Below are 12,377 nucleotides of genomic sequence, written 5' to 3'. Positions count from 1 at the left end.
CTTTGAGTTTCTGATCCTGGGCCCACACCACAGCTACAACCATGAAGAGGAAACACAAACATTTCTACTCCTTATTAAGTTTAAGGAGATTCTGCATGTCATTTAAGACTGACAAACTTCTACAAATGTACACAGGAAAACATCACAGCCTGAAATGAAAACTCCAATGCACAGGAACTCAACAGATTACAGAGAATGGTTCCCTTTGCCAGCTCCATCAACAGCTCTTCCCACTACTGAGGGCATCTACAAGTGACATCCATCATTAAGGTTTCTCACCATTTGGGCCCTGCCCTCTTCTTGGTGCTGCCATCAGGTAAAAGGTACAGGAGCCTGAAGACTCACACCTCAACTCCCTTATAAGGAAGTATATAATTTCCATGTTCTTAGACCATAGACCATAAGACAAAGGAGCAGAAGTCGGCCATTCGGCCCATCGAGACTATTCCACCATTTCATCATGAGCTGATCCAATCTCTCCTTTAGTCCCATTCCCCCACCTTCTCACCATAACCTTTGATGCCCTGACTACTCAGATACCTATCAATCTCTGCCTCAAATACACCCAATGACCTGGCCTCCACTGCCGCCCGTGGCAACAAATTCTACAGATTCACCACCTTTTGGCTAAAAACATTTTTTCACATCTTTGTTCTGAATGGGCGCTCGGCAATCCTCAAGTCATATCCTCTCGTACTAGACTCTCCCCACCACAGGAAACAATTTTGCCACATCCACTCTGTCCATGCCTTTCAACATTTGAAATGTTTCTGTGAGGTCCCCCCTCATTATTCTAAACTCCAAGGAGTACAGTCCAAGAGTGGTCAAACATTCCTCATATGTTAACCCTCTCATTCCCGGAATCATTCTAGTGAATCTTCTCTGAACCCTCTCCCATGTCAGCACAACCTTTCTTAAATAAGGAGCCCAAAACTGCACACAGTATTCCAAGTGAGGTCTTAAAAGTGCCTTATAGAGCCTCAACATCACTTCCCTGCTCCTATACTCTATTCCTCTAGAAATGAATGCCAACATTGCATTCACCTTCTTCACCACTGACTCAACCTGGAGGTTAACCTTAAGGGTATCCTGCACAAGGACTCCCAAGTCCCGCTGCATCTCAGAACTTTGAATTCTCTCCCTATTTAAATAATAGTCTGCCCGTTTATTTCTTTGACCAAAGTGCATGACCGTACACTTTCCAACATTGTAATTCATTTGCCACTTCTTTGCCCATTCCCCCAATCTATCCAAGTCTCTCTGTAGGCTCTCTGTTTCCTCAGCACTACTGGCCACTCCATCTATCTTTGTATCATCAGCAAACTTAGCCACAAAGCCATCTATTCCATAATCCAAATCGTTGATATACAACGTAAAAAGAAGCGGCCCCAACACGGACCCCTGTGAAACACCACTGGTAACCGGCAACCAACCAGAATGTGATCTCTTTATTCCCACTCTCTGCTTCCTGCCAATTAACCAACGCTCTATCCACATATGTAACTTTCCCGTAATTCCATGGGCTCTTATCTTGTTTAACAGCCTCATGTGCGGCACCTTGTCAAAGGCCTTCTGAAAATCCAAATACACAACATCCACTGCATCTCCTTTGTCTAGATGACTTGTAATTTCTTCAAAAATTCCAATAGGTTTGTCAGGCAGGATTTTCCTTTAAGGAAACCATGCTGAGTTCTGTCTATCTTATCATATGCCTCCAGGTACTCTGTAATCTCATCCTTGACAATCGACTCCACCAACTTCGCAACCACCGATGTCAAGCTAACAGGTCTATAATTTCCTTTTTGTTTCCTTGCCCCCTTCTTAAATAGCAGAGTAACATTTGCAATCTTCCAGTCCTCCGGCACCAGGCCAGAATCTATCAACTTTTGAAAGATCATTGCTAATGCCTCCACAATCTCCACTGCTACTTCCTTCAGAACACGAGGGTGCATTCCATTTGGTCCAGGAGATTTATCTACCCTTAGACTATTCAGCTTTCTGAGTACTTTCTCTGTCGTAATTGTGACTGTGCATATTTCTCTTCCCTGACACCCTTGAATGTCCGGTATATTACTGATGTCTTCCTCAGTGAAGACTGATGCAAAATACTCATTCAGTTCCTCTGCCATCTCCTTATCTTCCATTACAATTTCTCCAACATCATTTTCTATTGGTCCTATATCCACTCTCACCTATCTTTTACTCTTTATATACTTGAAAAAGCTTTTAATATCCTCTTTGATATTATTTGCTAGCTTCCTTTCTTAGTTCATCTTTCCCCTCTTAATGACCTTCTTAGTTTCCTTTTGTAAGCTTTTAAGAACTTCGCAGTCCTCTGTCTTCCCACTAATTTTTGCTTCCTTGTATGCCCTCTGCTTTGCTTTTACTTTGGTTTTGACTTCTCTTGTTAGCCATGGTTGCATCCTTTTTCCATTCGAAAATTTCTTCTTTTTTGGAATATGTCTGTCTTGCACCTTCCTCACTTCTCGCATTAACTCCAGCCACTGCTGCTCTGCCATCCTTCCCGCTAGTGTCCCTTTCCAGTCAACCTTGGCCAGATCCTCTCTCATGCCACTGTAATTTCCTTTACTCCACTGAAATACTGACACATCGGATTTCGGCTTCTCTTTCTCAAATTTCACAGTGAACTCAGTCATGTTGTGATCACTGCCTCCTAAGGGTTCCTTCACTTCCATATCTCTAATCACCTCTGGTTCATTACACGATACCCCATCCAGTACAGCCGATCCCCTAGTGGGCTCAACAACAAGCTGTTCTAAAAAGCCATCTCGTAGACATTCTACAAATTCTCTCTCTTGAGATCCAGTGCCGACCTGATTTTCCCCAATCCACTCGCATGTTAAAATCCCCTACAATTATCATAACACTGCCCTTCTGGCAAGCCTTTTCTATTTCCTGTTGTAATTTGTAGTCCAAATCACTGTAGCTGTTTGGAGGCCTGTAGATAACTGCCATCAGGGACCTTTCACAGTTGCGATTTCTTTGCTCAACCCATAAAGATTCTGTACCTTCTGATCCTATGTCAACTTTTTCTAATGATTTAATATCATTTCTTACCATTAAAGCTATGCCACCTCCTCTACCTACCTGCCTATCCTTCCGATACACCGTGTATCCTTAGATGTTCAGCTCCTGGAGACATGCATCCTTTAGCCACATCTCAGTGATGGCCACAATATCATACCTGCCAGTCTGTAACTGTACAGCAAGATCATCCACCTTATTCCGTATGCTGCGTGCATTTAAGTATAACACCTTAAGTTCAGTATTTGGTACTTTTTGCATTGATTGCACTGCAACTCATCCCAATGGCTGCAAATTTGCTCCATCACTTGCCTGTCCTTCCTGACATCCTTACTGCTCACTACCTTAGATCTATTTCTGTTTTCCCTCTCCTCCGCTCCACCATTCTGGCTCCTATTCCCCTGCCAACCTAGCCCAGGTTACATATTTTTACACTAACTTGTAACTGGCACTAACATTGTTAAGTTTATTTTGCCATGTTATCCATAAACATATGCGAAGTTCATATCAACCTGTCTTTGCTGCTTCAAGAAGCTAACTTGCATGGCATTTATACCCTGGATAAGTGTGAAGATGACAATAAACCAACTTCACTCTTCATTTCTAATTGATGGTTAAGCTTAAATTGAAGTTTAATTGTCATTCACACACATGAATACAGCCAAACGAAGCAGTATTACTTTGAGGCCAAAGTACAACACAAGGCATATATGGCACATTTAAAATATCAGTAAAATGCAGTCACATTAAAATACAGTCTGAGTCCATCAATGTTCCAGCAGCCTGCAGCCAAATACCAATTACCAAAATACCAATTGTCTTCTGCCGAGGAAACTCTGGAGAGCAGTGCTGACACTTCCAGCATGGATGCTACGCAACACCGCGGCTTGAAGCCTAGTCTTTGCTACGACCCAGGCCATGCAGCTTCCCTGCTGTTCATCAATAAACCAGTGATCAAACTTGCAGCATTCCACATTAACAATATTCAACAGGGTCTCACGATCACAAGAAGAGTGACTAGGACAATCACTCACTGTTAGACTGCACACCACCTTCACACACCAACTCCGATGCCTCTCCATAGCAGGCAGTAACCATGACCTGCAGCAAGTCCAGTTCCTTCAGTTCTCCACCACCCAGCAACTTACTGATGGGGTAGACCTCAGGTACTTTAATTTCCTAATGTTCAGCAAGCTCTTGTGAGCATAAAAAATACATTTTAAACAGATAACAACACCTTTGGTTGACACCATAGATGCCACTGCATCTGGATACACTGCTATCTCACCTGACACTTTGTTGTCTCTTCTTCTATTCCTGTAATGTTGCTGGAGCATAAAAAAAATCATACTTACAGGCACCTACAGTTCACCTGAGAAACATAGAAAACCTACAGCACAATACAGGCCCTTCAGCCCACAAAGTTGTGCCAAATATATCCCTATCTTAGAAATTACTAGGCTTACCCATAGCCCTCTATTTTTCTAAGCACCACATACCTATCAAAAAGTCTCTTAAAAGACCCTATCGTATCCGCCTCCACCACCATTGCCAGCAGCCCATTCCATGCACTCACCATACTCTGCGTTAAAAAACTTACCTCTGACATCTCCTCTGAACTCCACCCCAGCACCTTAAACCTGTGTCCTCCTGTGGCAACCATTTCAGCCCTGGTAAAACCTCTGACTATCCACATGATCAATGCCTCTCATCATCTTGTACACCTCTATCAGGTCACCTCTCATCCTCCGTCGCTCCAAGGAGAAAAGGCCAAGTTCACTCAACCTGTTTTCATAAGACATGCTCCCCAATCCAGGCAACATCCTTGTAAATCTCCTCTGCACCCTTTCTATGGCTTCCACATCCTTCCTGTAGTGAGGCGATCAGAACTGAGCACAGTACTCCAAGTGGGGTCTGACCAGGGCCCTATATAGCTCCAACATTACCTCTCAGCTCCTAAAATCAATTCCACAATTAATGAAGGTCAATACACCATATGCGTTCTTAACCATAGTCAACCTGCACAACTGCTTTGAGCGTCCTATGGACTCGATCCCCAAGATCCCTCTGATCCTCCAAACTGCCAAGAGTCTTACCATTAATACTATATTCTGTCATCATATTTGACTTACCAAAATGAACCACTTCTCAGCCCAGTTTTGCATCCCATCAATGACCTGCTGTAACCTCTGACAGCCCTCCACACTATCCACAACACCTGCAACCTTTGTGTCATCGGCAAACTTACTAACCCATCCATCCACTTCCTCATCTAGGTCATTTACAAAAATCACGAAGAGTAAGGGACCCTGAGCAGATCCCTGAGGCACTCCACTGGTCACTGACTTTCATGCAAAATATGACCTGTCTACAACCACTCTTTGCCTTCTGTGGGCAAGCCAGTTTTGGATCCACAAAGCAATGTCCCCTTAGATACCATGCCTCCTTACTTTCTCAATAAGCCTTGCATGGGGTACCTTATCAAAGGCTTTGCTGAAATCCATATACACTACATCTACTGCTCTTCCTTCATCAATGTGTTTAGTCACGTCCTCAAAAAATTCAATCAGGCTCATAAGGCATGACCTGCCCTCGACAAAGCCATGCTGACTATTCCTAATCATTTTATACCTCCCCAAATGTTAATAAATCCTGCCTCTCAAGATCTGCTCCAACAACTTACCAACCACTGAAGTAAGACTCACTGGTCTATACTATCCTGGGCTATCTCTACTCCCTTTCTTGAATAAGAGAAACACATCCGCAACCCTCCAATCCTCCAGAACCTCTCCCGTTCCTATTGATGGTTCAAAGATCATTGCCAGAGGCTCAGCAATCTCCTCCCTTGCCTCCCACTGTAGCCTGGGGTACATCTCTTCCGGTCCCGGCGACTTATCCAACTTGATGGTTTTCAAAAGCTCAAGGTTTTCAGTCTGCTGCAAGTCATCACTATAATCACCAAGATCCTTTTCCATAGTGAATACTGAAGTAGAGTATTCATTAAGTACCTCTGCTATTTCCTCCGGTTCCATACACACTTTCCCACTGTCACACTTGATAGGTCCTATTCTTTGAAGTCTTCTCCTCTTGCTTTTCACATACTTGTAGAATGCCTTGGGGTTTTCCTTAATCCTGCTCGACAAGGCCTTCTCATGGCCCCTTCTGGCTCTCCTAATTTCCTTCTTAAGCTCCTTCCTTTTAGCCTTATAATCTTTCAGTCCTCTAACACTACCTAGTTCTCTGAACCTTCTGTAAGTTTTTCTTTTCTTCTTGACTACATTTATTACAGCCTTTGTACACCATGGTTCCTGTACCCTACCATAACTCCCTGTCTCATTGGAATGTACCCGTACAGAACTCCACCCAAATACCTGAACATTTGCCTCATTTCTTCCGTACTTTTCCCTGAGAACATCTGTTCCCAATTTAAGTTTCCAATTTCCTGCCTGATAGCCTCAGAATTCCCCTTACTCCAATTAAACCCTTTACTAACTTGTCTGTTGCTATCTCTCTCCAATGCTATTGTAAAGGAGATAGAATTATGATCACTATCTCCAAAATGCTCTCCCACTGAGAGATCCGACACCTGACCAGGTACATTTCCCAATACTAAATCAAGTACAGTCTCTCCTCTTGTAGGCTTATCTACATATTGTGTTAAGAAACCTTCCTGAACACCACTAATAAACTTCAGCCCATCTAAACCTCTTGCTCTAGGGAGATGCCAATCAATATTTGGGAAATTAAAATCTCCCATCACGACAACTCTGTTATTATTATACCTTTCTGGGATCTGTTTCCCTATCTGCTCCTCGATATCCCTGTTACTATTGGGCGGCCTAAAAAAACTCTGGGTAAATTTGTTAAGTTAGACAACCTCTCCTCCTCCATTCTTACCCTGACTACCAGCGTGCCTCAAGGCTGTGTGCTGAGCCCTCTTCTGTATTCCCGTTTCACCTATGACTACGTTCCCGTACATTGCTCTAACTCGATAATCAAGTTCGCAGTGGTTGGCCTGATCAGAAAGGATGACGAGATGGCCTACAGGGACAAGGTCCAGCACCTGGCCACGTGGTGTGCCAACAACAGCCTGGCCCTTAACACCTAGAAGACCAAGAAGATCATTGTCGACTTCAGGCATGCTAGGAGCCACACTCACGTCCCCATCGACATCAATGGAGCTGTAGTGGAGCGTGTATCAAGCTTCAAATTCCTTGGTGTCCCATTTCCGAGGATCTCACCTGGTCCCTGAACTCCTCCATCCTGATCAAAAAGGTGCAACAGCGCCTTTATTTCCTGCAGAGCATCAAGAAAGCCCATCTCTGTCCCAGGATACTGACGGACTTTTACCGCTGTACCATTGAGAGCATACTCACCAACTGCATTTCAGTGTGGTATGGCAATTGTCCTGTATTGGACCGCAAAGCACTCCAGCATGTGGTGAAAACTGCCCAGTGGATTATTGCCCACCATTGAGAACATCTACCATAAATGCTGCCTGTGCAGGGTGAAAAGCATTATCGAGCATGCATCTCACCCTAACCATGGACTTTTTACTCTCCTCCCATCCAGTAGGTGCTACAGGAGCCTCCGCTCCCGCACCAGCAGGCACAGGAAGAGCTTCTTCCCTAAGGCTGTGACCCTCACATCACAGTGCTAAGCAGTATTGCACCCATATTGTACTGTCTCAGTACTTTCATATTTCTGTGCTGTAGCACTTACTTTTTATTCACAGTTATTTTGTAAATAACACTATTCTTTGCATTTCTGATTAGATGCTAACTGCATTTCATTTGGCTTTGTATCTGTACTCGGCACAATGACAATAAAGTTGAATCTAATCTAAAGTTATTGACCCCTTCCTGTTCCTAACCTCCACCGACAGAGACTCTGAAGACAATCCCTCCATGACGTCCACCCTTTCTGCAGCCGTAATGCTATCTTTGATCAACGGTGCCACGCCCCACCACTTTTACATCCCTTCCTGTCCTTTCTGAAACATCTAAAACCCGGCACTGTAAGTAACCATTCCTGTCCCTGAGCCATCCAAGTCTCTGTAATGGCCAACACAAGTACTGATTACTCAAGTAATGGCCAACACAATGGCTCCAAGTACTGATCCATGCTCTAAGCTCATCTGCTTTGTTCACAATACTCCTTGCATTAAAATAGTCACATTTTAAAACTTCTGTCTGAGTGCATCCCTTCTCTATCACCTGCCTATCCTCCCTCACACACCGTCTCCAGGCTTTCTCTGTTTGTGAACCAATCGCCTCTTCCCCAGTCTCTTCAGTTCGGTTCCCACCCCCCAGCAATTCTAGTTGAAACACTCTTCAGCAGCCTTAGCAAACCTCCCCACCAGGATATTGGACCCCTGGGATTCAAGTGCAACCCGTCCTTTTTGTACAGGTTATTCCTGCCCCAAAAGAGGTCCCAATGATCCAGAAATCTGATTCCCTGTCCCCTGCTCAAATCCCTCAGCCACACACTTATCCTCCACCGCACTCTATTCCTATACTCACTGTCGTGTGGCACAGTTAGTAATCCCAAGATTACTACCTTTGTGGTCCTGCTTCCCAACTTCCTTCCTAACTCCCTGTAGTCTTTTTTCAGGACCTCTTCCCTTTTCCTACCTACGTCATTGGTACCAATATGTACCTCTGGCTGTTCTCCCTCCCACTGCAAGATATCTTGGACGTGATCTGAAACATTTTGGACCCTGGCACCTGGGAGGCAAACTACCATCTGAGTTTCTTTCTTGCGTCCACAGAATCGCCTGTCTGACCCCTAACTATAGAGTCTCCTATCACTAGTTAAGATTATCTCCGAGATTCCTTCCCACTTCCTCTGAGTAGCCATGGGAACTCATGTACTGATGCCTGCTATTAAATGGCTCTACTACATACTACATATGTGGTCAGTCTCCTCTTTTGAGGAAAAAATACCATCCTAAGCTGCCTTGCTTATGACACTTTGAGAGATGGCGATGAAGTTGGACATGGACAATGGAAATTTAATCCTCATTCGGACCTGCATTGTTATTGATTCATTGTAACTCACTGAGTCTTGGAACACTTTCTCTTTTAGCACTGTGGCAACATTTCACCATAAGCACTGAAACAACAAATAATCATGTCCACCAGGCTAAGGGTCAGCTTTTACCCTGCTGTTATAAGACTATTGATTTGTTCCCTAGTATGATAAGATGGACTCTTGACTTCACAATCTACCTCATGGTGATCTTGCACTTCATTGTCTGTCTGCATTTCATGTTCTTTGTAACTAACACACTTTATTCTGCACTATTATTATTTTCCCTTGTACCACCTGAATGTACTGCTCATCTGTATGGATGATATGTGAGAGAAGATTTTCATGATACACATATTAAGAGTTATTGAACACCAGAGCACAGAAATGGGTCCTTTGGCCTATCTAGTCCGTACCAAACCATTAATCTACCTAGTCCTATTGACCTTCACCCAGAATGCAACCCTCCAAAACCCTCCCAATCCATGTGCCTATTCAAATTTCTCTTAATTGTTGAAATCGATCCCGCATGCACCACTTGTGCTGGCAGCTTGTTCCACACTTTCACGACCGAGTTAAGAAATTTCCCCTTATGTTCCCCTTAAATCTGTCACCCTTAATCAATGACCTCTAATTCTAGTCTCACCTAAACTCTGTGCAAAATTAAACAGTTTACCTCAAGACCAATAAACACACAAAACACACAGAGAAGAATAACAGAATCTCAGAGTTTCTCTTTTCTAAACAATGTCTTAAGTAAGATTTGATCATTGTAGGACAAGACACTTGCTACAGACTGGAAGAATTAATATATTTTTGATTATTTATTTAGAGATTCAGTGGGAAACAGGCCCTTCTGGTTCAATAAGACATTGCCTAGCAACCCACCGATTTAACCCCGATCTAATCACAGGACAATTTACAATGAGCAATTAATCTACTAACTGCTACCTCTCTGGACTGTGGGAGGAAACTGGAGCATCTGGAGGAAACCCATATGATTCACAGGGAGAACATACAAAACTCCTTACAGAAGATGCTGAAATTGAACTTCAGAATGCTCTAAGCTGTAATAGTGTTGCAAATACGAACATTTTGTGGCTCAAGTTTAACTTACAACATCACTAGCCTACAAAGTACCCAGGACATCTTTAGGGGGCAGTGTCTAGAAAGGCAACATTCACTATTAAAGACCTCCAGCACACAGGGCATGCCCTTTTCTCACTGTTACCATCAGGTAAGAGATACAGAAGCCTGAAGGCACACACTCAGCAATTTGGGAACAGCTTCTTGCCCTCTGCCATCCGATTCCTAAATGGATTTTGAAGCTTTGGACACTATCTCACTTTTTTTAATATACGGCATTTCTGTTTTTGCACATTTTTAATAACCTATTTAATATATGCAATTGATTTACTTGTTTATTTATTATTGTTTTATTTTATTTATTATTATTTTTTTTTCTCTGTCTGCTAGATTATGCATTGCATTGAACTGCTAAAGTTGATAGTGTAAAATCGCCAGTTCTGTAACATGTTAAAGCAGGAGCAGAATAAAACTCACCGTTAATGATGAGGACATGAGAGTTCTTGCTCTGACTGACTTTGTTTTCTATCACACAGGTGAACAACTCACAGTTTGCAACTTGATCGGTTTTTATTGTCAGTGTTCTGTTGTCAGTCGACATTGAGTAAATCTCATCATTTTCAAGCAGTTTGCTTCCTTTATACCACAAAATTGTGTCTGTATCCCAACTATTTGCAACACAGGTGAGCTGAGCAATTCTCACTGCATTTTTCGGATTCTGTATTATCACTGGTGCTATCAAAACATCTGTTGAAAAATGATGAATACAGTAAATGAAATGGTGTGTAATCTGCATCACATGATATGAAACTGACAGCTGCAATTGAAACATTAACTGTTATTTCCACTCCAGAAGACTATAAGGTCATAAGACTTAGCAGAGTTAGGCCATTTTATCATGCTGATTTATTATCCCACTCAACCCCATCCTCCTGCTTTCTCTTTGTAACCTTTGACACCCTGATTAATCGAGAACTTATCAACTTCTGCTTTCAACATACTCAATGATTTAGCCTCCGTAGCTGCCTGTGCAATGAATTCCACAGATTTACAACCCTCTGACTAAAGAAATTTCTCCTTATCTGTTCTAAATGAACCTCCCTCAATTCTGAGGCTGTGCCCTCTTGTCAGACAGACAGACATACTTTATTGATCCTGAGGGAAATTGGGTTTCGTTACAGTCGCACCAATCAAGAATAGTGAAGAAATATAGCAATATAAAACCATAAATAATTAAATAATAATGTTAATCATGCCAAGTCCAAATAAGTCCAGGACCAGCCTATTGGCTCAGGGTGTCTGACACTCTGAGGGAGGAGTTGTAAAGTTTGATGGCCACAGGCAGGAATGACTTCCTATGACGCTCAGTGTTGCATCTCGGTGGAATGAGTCTCTGGCTGAATGTACTCCTGTGCCTAACCAGTACATTATCACAGACACCCACTACAAGAAACATCTCCCTACATCCACTCTATCCAGACCTTGAGATGTTTGATAGATTTCATTGAGATCCCCCCCCTTATTAAACCATATAATAGGAGCAGAATTAGACCATTCAGCCCATTGAGTCTATTCTGCCATTCTATCATGGCTGATTACAGCTCCCACTTAACCCCATACACCTGCCATTTCACGATACGCTTTAATGCCCTGACTGATCAGGAAACAATCAACTTCCCCCTTAAATATACCAATGAACTTGGCACACCGCAATCTGTGGCAGAGCATTCTACAGATTCACTCTCTCTGGCTAAAAAACTTCCTCCTTAACTTTGTTCTAAAAGGTCACCCCTCAATTTTGAGGATATGCCCTCCAGTTCTGGATAGACTCAACCTGTAAATTAACCCTCTAGGAGTCTTACACAAGGACTCCCAAGTCCCTCTGTACCTTTGATGTTTGAACCTTCTCCCTATTTAGATATTAGTCCGTACTATTGTTCCTGATACCAAAAATGCATTATCGTACATTTCCCAACACTGTATTCCATTGCCAATTTTTTTAACCCATTCTTCCAATTTGTCTAGTTTGGGTCACAGTTTAAGGATAAAGGGGAAGCCTTTTAGGACCAAGATGAGGAGAAACTTCTTCACACAGAGAGTGGTGAATCTGTGGAATTCTGTGCCACAGGAAACAGTTGAGGCCAGTTCATTGGCTATATTTAAGAGGGAGTTAGATATGGCCCTTGTGGCTAAAGGGATCGGGGGTATGGAGAGAA

At 42.9% G+C, this 12,377-nt stretch overlaps 1 protein-coding gene across 1 annotated transcript in view; it reads right to left on the bottom strand.

The window, feature by feature from the left end:
• LOC140738125 (uncharacterized) overlaps nucleotides 1–12,377 on the bottom strand; it is a 112,100-nt gene that overhangs the window by 90,465 nt on the left and 9,258 nt on the right. The window contains exon 3 of the mRNA XM_073065275.1: nucleotides 10,639–10,908. Within this exon, the coding sequence (XP_072921376.1) occupies nucleotides 10,639–10,908 (270 nt within the window). The remainder of the gene's footprint in view (nucleotides 1–10,638; nucleotides 10,909–12,377) is intronic.

Source organism: Hemitrygon akajei, chromosome 2, assembly GCF_048418815.1.
Source record: "Hemitrygon akajei chromosome 2, sHemAka1.3, whole genome shotgun sequence".
Classification (NCBI taxonomy): domain Eukaryota; kingdom Metazoa; phylum Chordata; class Chondrichthyes; order Myliobatiformes; family Dasyatidae; genus Hemitrygon; species Hemitrygon akajei.
The sequence above is the reverse complement of the archived record's forward strand: the minus strand, read 5'-3'. Positions and strand labels throughout refer to the sequence as shown.